Source organism: Herpailurus yagouaroundi, unplaced genomic scaffold (assembly GCF_014898765.1).
Source record: "Herpailurus yagouaroundi ecotype Mexico unplaced genomic scaffold, PumYag 428, whole genome shotgun sequence".
In the NCBI taxonomy this organism is placed as follows: Eukaryota; Metazoa; Chordata; class Mammalia; order Carnivora; family Felidae; genus Herpailurus; species Herpailurus yagouaroundi.
Window position 1 is genome coordinate 6,021,835 of NW_024412645.1, and position 18,905 is coordinate 6,040,739.

Genomic DNA, 18,905 nt, shown 5'->3' on the forward strand with positions numbered 1-18,905 from the left:
CTCTCTCTCTCTCTCTCTCTCTCTCTCTCTCTCTCTCTCTCTGCCCCTCCCCAACTTGTGCAACACTCTCTTTTTCAAAACAAATAAATAAACTTTCTAAAAAACTGAACAACTTGTTCACAGACTTTGAAATGTTTAACTCCTAGTAATAATAGATGTTTTAGGTTCCTCCCTTTCATGGAGCAGGGCAGTCTGGAGTGCTCCCCTGGCCTAGACACGGACGCTGGAAAAAAGCCAGTCTTGCATACTATGCTCCCAAATCGGAGCACAGAGCTCGCTGCTGTGCATGGCTCAGCCTTTGTGATGCATGTTTGATGAGTTAAATGTGGGTGAGGACCACTTAGCATCCAAGAAATGGATTCCGTCCCCCGCCAGGAGATTCGCGCCAACTCCTAAAAGGGTGTGCTGCTCACGAGCCCCTGGGACCCTCAACCCAGCCCGGCTGACCAGCCTCCTTTACGAGCAAGAGCCTACGAGGCGAGAAAAGCATCCACTGGGAACACAGAAAGCTACCAAATTACAGGCCTTGGGCAGGTCGCTTGAGTTCGGCCCACTCCAATTTACTCCTCTGTGCGAAGAAGGATTAAGTAATACTCCCTGGCCATTCTCAGACCGTCGGTTGTGGTGGGTATAAAAGAGAAGAAGCCAGTATTCGTTATCTACTTACTGCTACGTAACAAACAGCCCCAAGACGTACTGGCCCGGATCAACCAACACGTGGTATTACAGATGGTTTCTGGACGTCAGGGATCTAGGAGGGGCTTAGCTGAATAGTTCCGGTTCAGGGTGTCTTGTGAGCTGCTGACCAGAGGCACAGCCTCACCCGCAGGCTGAAGGATCCACTTCCAAGCTCGCCCACGTGGCTGATGGCACGTTTCACCTCCTCGCTGGCAGGTGACTGGAGGCTTCTGTCCTTGGCCAAGCGGGCCTCTCCGCGGGGCTGCCCCAGCATCCTCCAGGCTTGGCAGCTGGCTTCCCCCAGAGCGAATGTTCCAAAAAGGGAAAGAGTGACCAGGAGGGGAGCTGCAGCGTCTTTGTAACTTAGTGACGCTGTCACTTTGGCGGTATTCTACCGGTCACGCGCACCGCCCTGGTCCTGCGGGGGAGGCGGCCTCACAATGGTGAACGTCAGAGGGCCGCCCGTGTGTGTTTGTGCCCTGCCTGCAAGGCAAGTGACTAGCACTAATCAAATTACAACGGTGACGTTCACAGCAGCCGTCTCCCGAGTTCCCCCCCGTGTGCCCGGCGGGCGCTGTGCGGCGATCTGTGTGTGTGTGTTACCTCCATACGATCTCCGCCACAGCCATGGGGTGAGGTAGTACCATCGTCCCATTTTACAGAAGAGGAGGCATAAAGAGGCTAAGTAGCCTCCCCAAAGTCATGTCGCGACGGACAGGCAGAACCGGGACTCCACCCCACAGCCCTGGGCCCCACAGCTCGCTCTCGTCACCAACAGCGGTGTGCTGGAGCTGGCCTGCCCTGCTGCCCAGAAATTGTCAGGAGTCAGTTGCGAGCCACTGGTTCAACGCGGCCACTAAGCTGAAGGAACACGCCATGAAACCAACCGCGTCAAAAGCACGGGTAACAAACGGTCAGATCTTATCAATGGCCCTCACTACTTCCCACCTTTTAGTATTAAGTACGGTCCTGGGGTCACTGCCGCATACTGACTCTTCACGGTGTAAGTCGTACGTAACGATGATGCACCGAGTTTCTTTTCCCAGTTCCGTGTGCAGGGACGGAGAGCCCGTAGCTTGCGCTTGGCCCTGGTGGGAGTATTTCCACCACGGGAATAGGCAGATGCTACAAATCCAGGCTTCCCCCCCCCCCCAACCCCCAAAGACCCAGTTGTAAGGCATCTACCAGTAAACCACTGTAACTCACTCAGTACGTCATTTCCTCTCATAGGGAACTATCTTGATGACTCCTTGCTGAAGACCCCATTCTTCATGAAACCCCCAAATATAACACTCCCTGTGACACGTATCAATCCAGAGTTCCTTCCTGAAATGTTTGACTTCCTGATGAGGAAGCTAGAGGCACTTGTCTGAACAAAACGTGTGAGATTCAAAAACGCTAAAGAAAAAGTAAGAGTAACAGAGGGGCCCTCGGGTCACAGAGATAGAAAGGGAGTGGGTGGGTGTGTTTAAACCTCAGGGATGGCTTGAAGTCACGACAACAGAGGGCAAAACCGATCCACATCTGCAGTCACTCCTGATAGCCAAGAATGGGAAATGACCCACATGTCCAGCCAGGGCACTTAATAAATCATACAGCATGCTGCATGGCCATGGACACGTTTTTTTTTTTTTTTCTTCCCTAAAGATACATACAACTGCTACATTTTTAGAGCACCTGAGTGGTTCAGATGGCTGAGCGTCCAACTCATGATTTCGGCTCAGATCATGATCTCCCAGTTCGTGGGATCGAGCCCTGCATCAGGCTCTGCGGTGACGGCGCGGAGCCTGCTTGGGATTCTCTCTCTCCCTCTCTCTGCCCCTCCCCCTCTCACGCATGCACGTGCTCTCTCTCTGTCTCTCAAAATATATAAATAAACATTAAAAAAACCAAACAAACCCTGCTGCATTCTTGAAAGGTTAGAAAGACACAGGGGATTGGCAGTTCGGTTTGAGAGAGGGAAGAAAAAAGACAGGAAGGAAAGGCATCTGAATGCCAAGAGCGGTTCTTGTTGATGTTAGAATCATGGGTCGATTTTGTTTCTGTTCAGTTTTTCTAGACTTTCCAAATATGAGACCAGCACACCTCACTTTCTTAGTTGGGGGGAGGGGAGCAGGGATCAACATTATTTCACACAAGCAGAGCCCTGTGGAGCCGCCAAGCCCTTTATCCTGCCCTGCGTGTCTCTCCAGGTCTCTCCCAGAGGCCCCGGTTTTGGCCCCAGCCTTTGGCCCCGCTGGATCCATGAAGGGGCCATTGTTCTCAGGGTGACATCATTCCGTTGCCTGGAGGGTGAAAAGGAGCCCTGAGAGGGTGCGGCCAGCCACTTCACGCTGGCTTCTGGGGCTGCAGTTAAGTCTAACACACCAGCCCCACACCCTAAGGGGCAGCCTGAGAGCAGGGCACCTGATGGGGCACTGGACGTGCCCTGGCAGGCAGCACTGGCACTGGCCTCATGAGATGGACCAAGGGGTCATGGCAGCTGGACCCTACTCCCCTACATGCCAGTCTCAGGAGAAGCATAAAACCCCAGAAGCCTGGGGCGCCTGGGTGGCTCAGTCGGTTGAGTGCCCGACTTCGGCTCAGGCCACGATCTCGCCGTTGGTGGGTTTGAGCCCGGCGTTGGGCTTGCTGCGGTCAGCACAGAGCCGGCTTTGGATCATCTTCTGTTCCCCCGCCTCTCTCTCTGTCCCTCCCCCGCTTGCACTCTCTCTCTTAAATAAAAAACAAAAACAGGGGCGCCTGGGTGGCGCAGTCGGTTAAGCGTCCGACTTCAGCCAGGTCACGATCTCGCGGTCTGTGAGTTCGAGCCCCGCGTCGGGCTCTGGGCTGATGGCTCAGAGCCTGGAGCCTGTTTCCGATTCTGTGTCTCCCTCTCTCTCTGCCCCTCCCCCGTTCATGCTCTGTCTCTCTCTGTCCCAAAAATAAATAAACGTTGAAAAAAAAAATTAAAAAAAAAAAAAAAAAACCAACAAAACCCCCCAAAAACCTGTACCTGGCAAACAGTAGGTGCTCAATAAATGGTGGCTAGAGGTGAAGAGAGCGGAAGAGTACTCCAGGCAGGGGGAGCCATGAGGGCACATGCCCTGGGTCCTGGGAAGAACCCCAGACCTCCCTGGGCTGGACTCCTGGTGTCCACTTCTAGAAGGTGTGTAGCAGGCCTCAGTTTAGCCATATGTGATACGGAGATCACACAAAGGGAGACGGTGCCACCAAGGGAACACAAAAATGAAGGAGAGGGGATTTCGGGAAGGCAGACCCAGCATAAGCTCCTACACCAAGGTGAACCGGGCCAGCTGAAGACCCCGGGCCTCCCAGGCTTTACCTTCTTTTTTTTTTTTTTTTTATGTTTACTTATTTCGAGACAGAGAGATAGCATGAGTGGGGGTGGGGTAGAGAGGGAGAAAGAGAGAGAATCCCAGGCAGGCTCTGTGCTGTCAGTGCAGAGCCAGATGCAGGGCTCAATCTCACAACCACGAGATCATGATCGGAACCGAAATCAAGAGTCGGACGCTTCACGGGCTGAGACGCCCCTCCCCCCGCCCAGGCGCCCCTCACAGACTTTACCTTCTAGTGGAGGACACAGAACAAGCAAGTAAGAGGAAAAGAAGCACAAGTGGCATCAGCAGATCCCAGATCCCACAGGGCCCTGAAGGCCACGGTAAGAAGCTGGGGCTTTCTAAGTCCAGGGCGAGGCAGGGGGATGATCTGACCACTTGGGTTGCTGGATGGAAAATGGACTGGAGGGGAAAGGGCCGGAATGTGGAGGGGGTAGTAGGTTGAATAATGGCCCCCAAAAGGATACGTCCACATCCCAACCCTGGCACCTGTGAATGTGACTTTACTTGGAAAAACGGTCCTTGAAGGTGTAATTAAGGATCTCGAGATCACGCTAGATTATCTGGTGGGTCCTAAATCCAATGATAAGTGTCCTTATAAGAGACAAAGGACAAGGCCACATGAAGACAGAGGCAGCCTCAGAGGCCAAGGAAGACCTGGAGAAGCTGCCAGAGAGGGGAGGGGTCCTCCTCTGAGGCTAGGCGGGAGGTGTGGCTCCCCTGAGGCTAGGCGGGAGGTGTGGCCTGCCCACCGCTGGACTGGGGACTTCCGGCCTCTGGGACTTCAAGAGAAAATCTCCCTTGTTTTCAGCCACCAGGTGTGTGGCCATTTATTACAACAGCCTTAAGAAACTAATATGAACGAGGCATGTATGAAATTGGGGCTTCTGAAGATGACAGCCACCAACAGCCCTTTCCTTTCAAAATCCCTGCCACTTGCTAAAAAAGTGTGTGTGTGTGTGTGTGTGCGTGTGTGCGTGTGTGGAGTGGGGAGACGCTGGGCTCTGCTGAATATTTTAAGCATCCATTTCACTCCATAATTGATGCAGAACTAAATACTCCCACTCAGCCTCCGGCTGGAGGGCTCAACACACAGCACCAGTGCTCAAACAGTGGATCCCCAGGGCAGGGCCGTGGGCCCCCGTGAGGCAGACCCATGCCGGGAGTGCTGGAGTCCCAGCCTCACCCACCCGTTCCAGCTGTGTGACCCCAGGCCTGTGACCCGACCTCTCTGTGCTTCAGATTTCCCATCCATGAAATAGGGGACTATTCCCTCCTCCCCCAGTTTCCCTGGGGGTGGTTGTGCAGATTCAACGACCCCCCGTTTCTGGCAAGTAGCAGGTGCTCGATGGATGTCAGATCCCTGTCCTTTTCTGGTGACTGGGGAAACACTCAGGCTGCACTGACAGTCCCCCCAAACCAAATTATATACAGCCAGGTTGTCAACCAGGGAAGGGGATGCCATTTTGCCCCCAGGGGACACTTGGCAATGTCTGGAGACATTTTTGGTTGTCGTGACTGGGAGGGTGCTAGTGACATCTCATGGCGGGGAGGCCAGGGATGATCCTACAATTCACGGGACAGCTCCCTCCCTGCAAGCGAAGGAATTACCTGGCCCAAGACATCAATGGTGGTGAGATGGAGAAGCTCTGATACACGGCAGCAGTTTGATGTTAGACACAGGTCTTTGATATCCTAAGATAGTTCCCTCTTTTCCAGCACATCTATCATACAGTCATGTGCTGATATGTTTTATCCTCTGCCCCCTTGGAAAGCACCTTTAGGGAGGCAGCAGTTGTGCGTGTCTGTTCTCAGCCACCTCCCCGGTGCCCGCACCCTGGGGTGTGCCCAGTAAACCACAGGTGGACTGAACACGTGAGTGAATGAATGAAGATACACACATGATATATACCTCATGCTGAGCGCAGAGCCTGGCACACGGCAAACGCCCGTGGAACGCCAGCCAGATTCTTATTCTTTCCTAAAGCAACCAGTCTGGCCATCTGGGCGGGTGGGACTTACCCCACAGAGTCCGAACACCACCCCTGAGCCCCCAGAGTGACACGAGATGCACACTTGTTAGGCACTTCCCGTATCCCAGGCGCTTAACAGACGCCAGGGTTGTGCTGGTTCTTACTTAACTGTCTCCTGCTGGACCACCTACCAGATGAGTCCCAGGCGAATCCCCGTTTTACAGATGAGGATGCTGAGGCTAAAGGAGGTGATTTAACTTGCCCAAGATCACTGGGCCAGCTCGTGCAAGACCTGAGACTCGATCTCAAGTCTGTCCCGTTCCAAAGCCCTCTGTGTAGTAGCCTATGACCTTGGAGACCCCCTGCTTCCCGCTTTTCTTTCAGCTTCAGCCTCTGTGGCACTGCCATTGTTCCTGCGTTCTGGAACTTTCTGTCTGGCCTCTACTTGGAGTCCATCTCGTCTGCTGGGCTTCGTTCTCAGGCTCACACTGGGCTGCAGCACAAACGTGCCTCTTCCTGCCTTTGTCGCTCGGAGACAATGCGTTTGTTTTTCCCTCTTTCCCCCTTTTATTCCTTGGACACAGAGGCAAGCCATTAGCAAATTATTTCAAGGCTGGCTTTAGAAAACATTTCGGGGCACGCCTTTGAGGGTTACTTTAGGCCTATGATAGATTCTTCCAGAGTGCTCTGAGTAAATTCGAGCCCGAGGCAGGACTTGGAACTGAACAGACTTTTTAGATAAGTCACGTCACGTACAAGTTCAAGTGGCGAAGACCAAAATCCCGCTCCCCTCCCCACCCCAGCACGGATACGGCCCTCGTCCCTAAACTCTTAAGTCATCGTCTGTGTGGCTTTAAAACATTTCCTCCTATAAAACAAATATTTAAGTGAGGTCCCGGAGTAAAAGGGGCGTGTGTGGATTTTCCAGTTCACCGGGAATCTTTGAAGGGACGGCCGGAGAGAAAAGGTCTGGTTGTCGCAACGGCGACAGCGGAATCTGAAGGCACACACGCCACACGCCAGGCACGGCCGCACGCGTCCCACATTTATAGGCACGTCCACGCCCGCAAACGGTAATAATGGGGAATGGAAACATGAAGTGATGATAATCCCCATTTCACAGACGAGAAAGCTGAGGCACAGAGAAGGGAAGAGTCCAGCTGGGAAGTGGCAGAGCCGGGATTCAAATCCCGCCCTCTGTGACCGCCTGGGCCCCCATCTCAGCTCTGCCCTCACCCCGCCGAGTCAGAACACCCTGAGATCACTGCGTCCGACGGGGAGAAGGCAATTTACAAGCGCGTGGACACCCTCTGCTCCCAGCACGGTGCCGGGCGCTCGTCTGAACCTCCACACAATGCCGTGGTTCACCCCATTTGACAGGGGAGGAAACTGAGGCCTGGTAAAGGATCAACCAGGACGTGGCCGAGTCCGATTCAAGCTCTCAACCCCGGTGCGGCTGGTGCTCACCACTCGGTAGATGCCAGATGCTAAATGGGCAGGAACCCAGAGCCCGGAGTTATTTAGCACGCATTTACACCGCTTGCAGGCACCGTGACGCAACAGTGAGCAGAGGAGGCAGAGCCTGACTTCATTCATTCCTTCAGCAGGCTGGGGGGTGGGGTGGGGGGGTGGGGAGGCCACAGAGTGGTGCTGACACGTTCGTTACCCAGGCCTGGGGGATTCAACCCCCAGGGTCATACGACTCCCAGGGCGGGAGAGCTGAATGTATGACCAAACCCCGTGCCCTTAACTGCATTGCCACAGAGGGGAACAAGAGAGAGGCAGAGACAGGCAGAGAGAGACGGAGAGAGGCCAGAGATATGCACATACAGACAGAGACACAGACAGAGACAGAGAGACAGAAAGAATGAATAAGAGGCCTTTCCCCCCTGGCCCAAGGAACCCCTTCCAGTGGGTGGCTGGGAGGAAATGTCCCAAATTCAGGCCCCACTGATCCCAGGGCTACAAAGCAGCACAGACCCACAAGAGAACATGTCATATTAACGGGACCCGTGTGTTTCCATCTGACTGCTCCGGTAGCTGTGTGACCCTGGGAGAGTCACCACACCTCTCTGGGGGATGCTGAGTCCCTGCACCTGTCAGGACAGCTGTGAGCTTCCAGTGACCTCGAGTGTGCAGAGGGCCAGCCCAGAGCCTGGTGTGCCCCCCGTGGCACCATCCCCCAATGCTGGGGCAACGTGCCATCTGCGTGTACCATGCCGAGCCCAGAGAAGCAGCCGGCCCAGCCCTTCACCCGCCCTCAGGCCCCTCTGAGCTGAGCGGACACGGTCAGGTGGCAGAAGGCTCCCTCGTGAAAACACAAAGCCCTCTCTTTGAGTTCAGTCAGTCAGGTGGGCGTCCCTGAAGTGATCAGGAAGGCCCGGAGGAAAAAAAGGAGGGGCTTAGCTAGAGAGAGCCTGGAGTGGAGGGGGTGGCTTCGGAGCCCGAGATCCTGGCCCTGGCTTCGCCGCTCACTCACTGTGCTACCCCGGGAGAGTGCCTTTCCCTCTCTGGGCCCCGGTCCCGCCTCTCTCGGTCATCACTGAGTTCCCTGAGATCGATTCGGCACCATCCTCTAGCATTACCTCTAATGTAATCATTGGAAGTCATTCCACCCTGGTCTCCTAAATCCCACCGAGCTTGCCTGAGTGAGAGACGACAGAGCCCCAGGACCCACAGCGCGCCCCAGGCTCACGGGCCAGCAGGTGCACTTGCCCACCACCTCGGGTCTCCCTGGACAGTCAGAGACGACTTCACGATTCTGCTTGGATGGCAACATAACCAAAGCCACAAACCCAACCTGCACGTGACACGGACACTCGGCCACGCTGGGAGGCCCAGAGGAGTTGAAGCAGGTGCTAACTAATCCCCCCTAAAAAGTAGGGGGGCTCCAGCATTCGTGTCTGCGGCCAGAGCGTCGGCACTTACAGATAAATCAACTGGCACAGCGGGTCCCACTCACGTGCCGGCCCCGTCCTCATTTTTCCCCGGTTGGGGACACATTTCCTGACCGCTTCGGGAGACAGAGTGACTCCACCGTCAGGGGAATCAGCACCACCGATGTCTCTCTCCCAGGCACAGGGAACAGGAAGCGGCCGGGCTTGATTGACAATGATTCTGGAAGAGGCAACTTCCCTGGTTGGATCTAGAGGGACCCCCCTCCCCTACTACGGGGGAGCACGGGAGGGGAGGAGTTTTTACTGTTGCTTTAATATTTTACAAAACAACAACAACAACAACAACAACAACAACAACAACGTAATAAGCTTACAAGGTCTGGTGGCTCGGAGTCCGTCTGCCTTTTCCTCAGGGAAGAAAATCTCTGTTGGCTGCGGGCGGAGAGACGCCGGAAAGATTCCCGACTCCGGGAGGCCAGGTGTCGGAAGGAGGAGGTGCGCTTGAAGGGGGTCCGGCTGGCGGGCTCTCCACTCGCCCGCTCGTGGCCCACCGTGGTGGTCACTAAGTTGAGGGCTTCCTGGAAGGACCTCCTCACAGTGCCCATCCACTGGGTCATGTGGGTTTGGGCCACCGTAAGTTTGTCTCCCAGGTAATCCATGGGGCCGGAGGAGGGGAGGAAGGAGGTGAGCGAGGGAGAAAGCGATTGCAATGCCAGCGTCCTCTCCCTCTTTCTACTTTCTGCTCCTGCAAGTTCTGGGCTCGCTTGGACAGAAAGGCTGGCAGCTCTCCTCAGCCAAACCAGGAGTAAATAACCATCGCTGAGCCAGCAGCCGGCGGCACCTGCGGGTCTCGCTGAGAATTCGGAGGCAGGTCAGGGTCAGGCTGGGAGTCCACCCACCCCGGTTGTAAAGTCAACACGCTGGGCGGTCCCAGCTTCAGGCCCGGCGGCACTCACGGACTGCATCGGCTGTGACCGGGAGCTTGGGGAAATCTAGCAGCACTCACTCCAGGGTGTGCCGGTCCCCGCGAGGTGGGGGAGGAAGAGGCGGTGGCCCTGGGCACCCCAGTGCTCACTGTCCCTCGGGGAGGCGGCCCCTCCCGAGCGCACACTGGGAGGACCAGGTGGGCAGGCCACCTGCCACTGCCACTGCCCCCAGCCGGACCCTGCTCACCTGACCCATACCATTCAGGTTTTTTCGTCCTCTGGCCAGAGACTGACTCCAAACCTGCCGGCCGGCAGGCAGCTAGCTCACTTCCGGAGCCAGCCTCCAGGGCCCCCGGGTCCCCTGGCTCTCTCCTGGCTCGGCAGCCCAGGATGACATCAGTCCCCGTCTTAGCGAGGGGCTTCGCTGCCCAGGAATGCAGGAGGGGCCTCGGGGAGGCGGCCGCCCAGGGAGCTGACGTCCGCCCCCATTTTTTTTCTCCCCCAAGTCCCAACTCGCTCACCGTCCCTCGGGGCTCACGGTGACTTCACGTGCCAACAGCCTACCCGCCCTGTGCCCTCACTGCGGGCTGCACGTGTGTGCGTCCGGGCGCGTGGCTGTTGGAGATCTAGCAGCCCTGGGAAGGTTGGGACAGTTGGGAAACTGCCTCTGGGGTGACAGGCAGCATCTCGGGACCTCCTCAGCTCTCGGCTGTCGGTCTGTCTCCCTCTGGTGGCCTGTTTCTCGGTCAGGTTCTTCTGCTCCCTCCCCGCGTCTCAAGTTCCACTTGTTTGTCCCCAAGCTCGGCTCTGTGTCTGTCTCTCTCTCTCCTCTCCAGCCTTCTCTCGCTCCCTCCCTCCCTCCCTCCCTGGAAAGCAACACCCAGCCAGGTGAAACAGCCCCAAGGTCCCCCAAGGAAGGAACTGGGCTGGGCTGTATTTCAGTGCAGGCGGGGTTGCCATGGCAACCCCGGGGTACAGCATCTGCCCCATCCTGGGCGGGAGGTTCTGCACCGGGAGCAATGGGAATGATTCATGGTTTACACTGGGTCACATGAGCGCCTGGGTTTTAACCCTTGCGGAGCTGGAGTAGTCAGTGGGGGATGCAGACAAGACGGAGACCGGAGGGGGTGTTTGTCAGGAAAGGACCTGCTACAGCTGGGATGGAGAACAGGGGAGGCACACTTGTTGAAGGAGCTTTCTCCCTCCAGAGGGGACCCATGCCCCCATTCTGCAGGTGAGCAGATGCAGGCTCAGGGACGTAGATTCACCTGCCCAAAGTCACACAGCAAAGATACCACCAGGGCACGGACGGAGGCTGTTCCGACCCCCCTGTTTTTGCTGGGTGTGACGGGGCACCTAGCCCAGAGTTGGAGTTCAATAAATATTTATTGTTCGAACGCCGAGTCCAAGACTGATACCTTGATAGGTCTGACTGCCTCCCAAACGCCTTCCCCCCACCCACGTTACCTCAGTTTTGAATAAATATTTGCTAGATGCTGATGAAAGGGCCTCACTTGAGAAGGTGTTTTTATGAAAGCATTTCTGATGATACAGCTGACACACATCTCTTTCTACCCTGGATTCCCGGTCCTTATGGCTGTTCACTTGTTCATTCATTCGTGCATTCATTCAGTCGCTTATGCACTCCAACATTCAGAGAGTACTTGCTCAGGGCCAGGCACTGGGTACAGAGACTAAGTATGGCCCCTGCCACTGAGGACTAAGCAGGCAATGATGATGGTGGCCAATATTTACCGAGAGCAAAACCGAGTTCCCGATGCCATTCTAAGTGTTCACAGGAATTACCTCACGCACCCATTTGACAGAGGAGGAGACTGAGGCCCAGAAAGGCAAAGTTCATCTGCTAAGGTTGTTCAGTGTGGTAGGAGCTCAAAGATGGCCCCCAATGCTCCTGGCCCCTGTCATTCACACCCTGGCGTGGTCCCCTCCCACAACGAATCAGAGTTGGTCTCCGAGCCCAAGAACATAAGGCAGGAATGACAGGGCGTGACTTCCAAAGCCAAGGCAGAAACAGTAGCAGTTTCCCCTCTTAGATGGTGCTGGGGGAAGCCAGCTACCATGCTGTGAGGCTGCCCAAGCAGGCCTACGGGGAGACCCCTGTGGAGGGAATCTGAGGCCCCCAGTCTACAGCCAGCACCAACTTGCCAGCCACACGAGAGAACCACTTCGGAAGTAGATTCCACATCCCCAGTCAAACCCCCAGATGACCGCTGCCCTTGACTTCAACCTCATGAGAGTCCCTGAGCCAGAGACCCCCATCCCAACTGCTCCCACATTCCTGACCCACAGAAATCACACGAGAGGCAGGACGGCATCTGGCTCATCGGGAAACCAAGGGCTGACGCAGAATGAGGGGGAGCAGCTTGCGGGTCCCGTGTGTTAGGAAGCATTACCCCATCTTGGTAGATGAGGAAACGCGCATGGGGCACCGATTCCACCTCCACACGTGTGTCTAAGCCCTGCCCACCACCCCCTCCATCCTCCAGGGTCCCAGGGCTTCTGGTCTCAAAGTTTGCCTGTTTCCTCACATGGAGTGACCATGGTCAGCCTCCTGCAGCGGGCAGACCACTTCACAGCCCTGCTCCCTCATTCAGCAAGCTAGGAACTGCCAGGGAGGGGGCAGACATAGGGAACAGCTGAGTCCTTCCCACCTGGGTCCTGCAAAGCGACACCAGAAATACCTAAAGCGCTGAAAAAGGACACAGCTTTTTAACAGACCATCTGGACACAGAGCTGGGAAATCTGGGAACCTTTGGGAGGGAAAAAAGTTCAATCAAAGCAGTACATAAATCACCTTAAAATGATAATACCCAGTGTTGGCCAGGCTGTGAGGAAAGAGACACTCTTACCCACAGCAGATAGAAAAGGAAATCAGTATATAATTCCAAAGGGAATTTAACATCCAAGATCAAAAGTATTAAAAACAATGGCCTGGGGCGCCTGCATGGCTCAGTCGGCTGAGCCTCCGACTTCGGCTCAGGTCAGGATCTCACGGTTCGAGAGTTCGAGCCCCACGTCAGGCTGTGTGCTGACCGCTAAGAGCCTGGAGCCCGTTTCGGACTCTGCGTCTCCCTTTCTCTCTGCCCCTCCCCCGCTCACACTCTGTCTCCCTCTCTCTCTCTCTCTCTCCCTCTCTCTCAAAAATAAATAAACACTAAAAAATAAAAAAACCCAAAAAACAATAGCTGCCAGCTAGCGACCTATATGCAAAAGCATACCGATGTCTATACTTACTTTGATATGCCGGGGAAAAACAAAAAAAGAAATGGATGGATGGCTCGATTTTTACAAAACAAATTTAGCAAAATGTTAGCAGTTATATTATCTAGCTGGTGAGTGTGTGTGAGTCCCCCTGTCCCCAATATAACTTTTCTGTATGTTTGAAAATTATGACTGCGGTAGGAGGATGTGCCTGCCTTTTCACCCTGTGGTTCACGATCCAGTTTCACACCGAGAAACCTTCTCATTGCCAAAGAAGGCACACAAACCTTTTGCTACAAGGATGTTTATTATGGTCAGATAGGAGTTTTATATTTGTGAAAAATTAGTAAGAGCCTAACTGTGCAACAAAAAGGGACTTGCTCAGTGCTGTGCTCAGCCATACTGATGTCAGGGGAAAAAAATCGGTAATGCCGATCCTGTCTTTATTTATGAGGTTAATGGTTTGTTCGTGGATTTTTTACATTAACTTTTATTTAAAAAAAAAAAAGTGCCACATTGAGGGGCACCTGGGCGATCAGTCAGCTAAGCATCCGACTCTTGATTTCGGCTCAGGTCATGATCCCAGGGTCATGGGATCAAGCCCCACGTTGACATGCTTGAGATATTGTCTCTCTCGCTTTCTCTCCCCGCCCCCCCCCCCGCCCCTCTCCCCCCACTCACACAGTGCTCTCTCTAAAATAAATAAAAATTTTAAAATACCACATCAAAACATTATTTATCTTGAGCGCTGGTGTTTTTGTGTGCCTCCCTAAATTTTGTACCGTAGGTGTGTGCCTTGGTCCCCTCGCCCTAGTCCAGCCCTGGGTTTGCTAAATCAATACAGTATCACAGTGAAGGATGTGGAGACCTGCCTCTAGCTTTTATTAGCTGTGTGACGCCGAGGAAGCTGCTCGACCTCTCTGATTTTCAGAGATGAAATCATCAAACTCATCATCGCTATTGACACGGTCGGTACCACTTCCTGGGTGCCAGGCATTGTGTTACATCATTGCTTATATCATTGTTATATCATCTGTTCCTTCCAGCAACGAAATGAGGTTTCTGCTACGATTATTAGCCCCCTTGTACAGATGGAAAAACCGAGGCACGGGGAAGCTCAGCGACCAGCCCACGGGCAAACGGCTATTAAGGGGTGGCGTTTGCTAACCCTGACCTCCCACCTTGGACAAGGTAGAGGATGTCCTTCCTGGCCCCACCAAATCAGTCTGGATAGGAGATAAGCATCCAGACAAGCAGAGGAGGCAGGACTACACAGCTCCACCTCCTTCCAGAAGGGGAGAGTGGTATGGAAATGAGCTGAAAAGCCAGATTGCCTGCCTGCTCCCTCCTGGCTCCCTTTAGGTACAGTGTGGTCTGAATGTGTGACTATAAAAAGCGTCGCTCCCTGAAAACTGGGACACAGCACAAGCACTTTCCCCCCAGAGGGCTCTTTCTGCAAACTCTTCTATTCTCTCCAGGAAACTCCTGGGACATTGCTGGGCATGAAAAAGGAAAGGAAGCCATCCCCTTACATAATTAATCCCCAAAATGCTGCAGAAACTGCTGACATCCAGGAAATGAATGGGAATCTTATCCACGATGTGAGGTGGGACCCAGAGATCACCATTTCCAGACAAGCATGTGCGGTCGCCGGAATGAGAATGTCGGTCACTCATTCATTCAGCAAACACTCCTCGTGCGGTTACTTTGTGCGCAAGCTGTGTGGGGGCCCGGACGGGGACCGACGGTCCCCGAACAGCTCAGGGTAGCTTTCTGATTCTCAGTCATGAAGGGGGCGGGAGGGTGTTCCAGCGGACCGCCTCAAACGGGAAGCTACATTTTCTCCCAAGAATCTGATCCCAAAGGCACCCTGTAGAGAGTTCCTCAGGTAGAAGAAAAAGCCAGAAAAAAAAAAAAAAAAAAAAAAAAGAACAATTGTAACACGAGTGTCAAGTGGGTAACACGCTGTGGGAACGTAAGAGGGATCCCAAACCAACCCAAAAAAGTGGGCTGTTGAGAAAACAAGAGCAAAGGGAAGATGACCGTTTACTGAGGATCTGCAGTTGGAGGAGGGGTACCTGCGTGGGGTTTTGAAGGATGAATAGGAGTACACCAGGAAGGGAGAGATAAAGACCAACCCTATGCAAAGGCCAGCGGCGTGACCATATTCAGTCTCGCCTCTGGGCTTTTGTGCTTTGCTGCATCCCTGTCTGAAGCTGCCTTCCCCTAGTCTCCCGCCTCTACTGAACCTTCCCTCACCCCAAGACCACCCTCAGCAGCTTCGGCCTTTTCCATACCAGCCCCAGAAAGTGACCCTCTTCACATCCTGCTTCCCCAAACATTGCACATACCCAAACTGTGCATCCGGGGCCTAGAAGTACGCTAACATCACGTTGCCGGGGAAGGTGATGGCGGTGAAAATCACGACAACCATTAACTGAGGATTTACTATGTGCCAGGAGCTAGTTACTCACACATCTCGTCTCATTCAGCTTTCACAACAGCCCTGTAGGGTCAGTTCTGATGTCACTTATCCCCATTTTGCAAAGGAAGGCTGTGAGGTTTAAAGAGCCAAAGGGACTTGTCCAAGGTCACTGAACTGGTAAGGGGGGCTCTGGGACTTGAACCCATGGGTGTCTGATTCCAAAGCCCCCCCTAGTGCAGAAGCCAGACTCTACCCATACCTCTAAGACCCTTGAAAGTGGCCAATTGTGCCCCAAGCCCCGTGGCATGAGGATGGTGACTTTTCTACACACTTCTCTGGGTTGTCCCCAGACCTCCTGCAGTCAAGCATCGCACGGGCAAGAAACGCACGCAGAAAGACTGGTCTGCTTGCAAATCAACTGGTTTCCTTTCTCCCCACCAGGCTTGGAGAATAATTCCTGGGACCACGTGGCTTGTGGACACAGTTTAAACCTGTTTTCTCTCCCCCTCAGATAAGCGATGCTTTCAGAAAGTCAGCAGATGGCTCGGGGTCTCCCTCCAGGGCTGACGCCCTTCGGCTCAGAGCCCTGGTTTCCCTACTGAAGATCAGACAACCTGCCCATTCGAAAAGTTGTGGCAAAGAACCAATTGAGATGGTTCTTGCCCAGCACGTACAAGACGGTAAATGACAGCCACAGGGGAAGTACTTATTCTATTCTACTCGATATCATGTCACCACGGGATGGGTCCCATTCACCCTGATTCACAGCCTGCAGCACTCAGCAGGCAGGAGACATGCCTAGTGTGAAATGAAGGAACCACCGTGGCTTGAACCCGAGTCCTACAACTCCCAACAGCCCTCTCACTAGGCTTGTTTCCAAGGCAACAGGGAAAAGTCTGATACGAGAAAAAAAAAAAAAAAAAAAAAAAAAACACCAACCCAGAAATGGCTTGATCTCACAAGTCAACCCCAGGTTATTTATACACCAAGCCCAAGACTGTTTCCTTGTGTCCATCCATCACATTCTTACTCAAAAAGCCGTTTTAATGACCTAAGATGCCCTTAATTAACCTTGGAAGGGGAGGGGAAAAAAAAATCATCCGGAAAGGAAATCTTTCTAGAAACAGCCAGGGTCTCATGACCCTCCTTCATCAGGCCCTGCCCTGAGCTCAAGGGAAGAACAGCCTTCTCCACGCTGCAAAGGGCCGGCTGTGTGGCCCCGCCTGCCAGTCTGTAATTAGAGCCCCTCTTCCGAGACAGTGGGCATCTGATAAAGCTGCAGGCCCCGGCCTCCTCTAAAATGTAAACCAGGGTCTGAGTCACCGGGCTGGGCTGCCCACGAGGCCCCTGTCACACAGCCACCCTCCACTCCTCGGGCTCCCTGGGAAGAAGGGGGTTCCCCTCTGTACTCTTTCTGGCTGCCTTGCCTGGGGCTGGACAGCACGTTTCTTTCCAGCACAGCAGCTGAATTTCTCCATCTTGGGATCAGTTAGCAAAAGAGAACCAAGACGTTCTTGGGGAGCGACAAATCAGAACGGGGACGAGGGATACGTGACGACCCCTAAGAAATGTACCCCTGAGCAGGGAGCTTGCGAGCCTTGGCTGAACTTGCCCCTCAGCAGTACCCCCAAGATTTTAAGCATTGGCATGAGGCTAATAAAAGGTTAGGAGCATGGGTAAAAGGCCTTTCTTTCCTTGCTGTCTGCCTCCCTCCCTTGTGACTTCAACAGGCATCTGCTTGAGCACCTGCGGCACGCCAGGCTGGGGAGACGACCCCGGGCTCCCGCAACAGTGTGATTTGGAGTCCACAGCAAGCGTAATGACAAATCACGGGAGTTGCCATTTGCCAAGGGCCTACGGTGCCCCCTGTCACTGCCGTGACCCAAGTCGCCCAGGAAGGTCGTGACGGCCACTAGACAGACCAGGGGGCAGAGACTCCAAATGACAAAGTGCCTAGCCCTCGTCACACGGCGGCTGCGTGCGGAGCCATGACTCGGACCCAGGTCTGGCTGAGCCCACCGCCTGCGCTCCTACCCTCCCCCACCCAGGCAACCCTGCCCTGGTGAGCACTTCTGGTTATGCCAGCTTGAGGCAGGCATGTGGGGTGCTGAAGACATGGTGGCGGGGGCAAACACCTTACTCTATGTTCCTCCGTCGCTTCCTCGGGCTTGGGTCGGCCAGAACCCCAAGGAAAGCCTGATCGTGATGAGCACGTGGTTCCCCAAGATGGCCTCAGAGACCCCCCCCTTCCTGCCCTCATTTCCAACAAGGGCTCTGCTGTATCTACCCAGCAGCCTCAGAGGGCACCGTGCATCCACCTGCTCTGGTGGAACGGAGGGGGAGTGGGCACACCCGGGGCCGGCAGACCCAGGCTGGAGGCCTGCCAGGCTCTGCCCTCTGTTGCTCGGGGTCCTCAGGCAGTGCCCCCTCCCCTATGGCTCTTGACCCCCCCAAGGAGACTGTACTAGAAGATTACGGGGAAGTCTGGCTCAAAACCCCAGTCATCCCCTCTCAAAGGCGACCTGACCTGGCCTTGAGAGCCCAGCAGACCCGAGTTCAAATACCACGTGGTCTTCTCTTGCCCGAGCCGCCTCATCTCACGGATGGAGATCCTGACATCTGCCTCGCACGGAAAGTGCCGGTGGTGTGCACAAAGTAGGCCCCCAGCAAAGGTGGGGGCGGGGGGGATGGTGTCAGATTCCGATGGGGGTGCCCATGGCTGGACCGCTCACATAAACTCTCGAAGAGAAATGGCCTTTCCGAAGGGCAAGCCCACATCTACTCGAACGCTGCAAGGACACGGTTGGTGTTTGCTAAGCACTGACGGTGTGCCAGGCCCTACGCCATCTTGTGTCATCCCTACAGACACAGTCAAGGGCAGGCCTCCCGAGACGGGCTGCTCGCTGTGTGACCCTGGCTAAGTGGCTGGCCTTCTCTGGCCCTGTCCTCCCTTTAAAACAGGATGAAAATGGTCCCCTGTTTCCCAGGTGGTGCGGAAAGTTACATGACGTGCATCTGCCCATCTCATGAGAGCACAACAAATGCCGAGTCGGAGAGAGCCCTCCCATGTCGGCTCCCATTACTCTCGTCACCCAGCTTGCCAGCCCTCAGCCCTCTTCTCTTGTCAAAGCTGCCGTAACATCCCTGCTCGCCTCCACAGAGGAGCGGCCGTCTCCCGACCCAGCTGGAGGTCCATTCTCCAGGGCCACTCATCTCTACGTGCACACGCTGTCCTGCCCATGCTGTTTCTGGAGCCACCCTGTGCCGGGCAGGGAGGGCAGGGAGGGCAGGGAGAGGGGCAGCTGGTCTGCCTCAGCTGGTCCACCTCCGACGAGGGTGTGTTCACCCCTGTGGGGTGGACTCAAAGGCTGGACTCAAAGGCTCGCGTCACCCGCGCTTGCAGGGGCAATCAAGGGGAGACCCCCAGCTCCCCCCTCCCCACTGTT

The 18,905-nt window shown here is 54.7% G+C and overlaps 1 protein-coding gene across 6 annotated transcripts in view; it reads right to left on the reverse strand.

The window, feature by feature from the left end:
* KIAA1671 (KIAA1671 ortholog) overlaps positions 1–18,905 on the reverse strand; it is a 199,693-nt gene that overhangs the window by 61,693 nt on the left and 119,095 nt on the right. Inside the window, exon 1 of one of the 6 annotated variants that reach the window (XM_040463822.1) lies at positions 9,261–10,657. The exons of the other annotated variants lie outside the window; for them this stretch is intronic. Within the exon in view, the coding sequence (XP_040319756.1) occupies positions 9,261–9,545 (285 nt within the window). The 5' untranslated portion in view covers positions 9,546–10,657. Of the gene's footprint in view, positions 1–9,260; positions 10,658–18,905 lie in introns of those variants that run through there. 6 annotated transcript variants of the gene reach the window in all.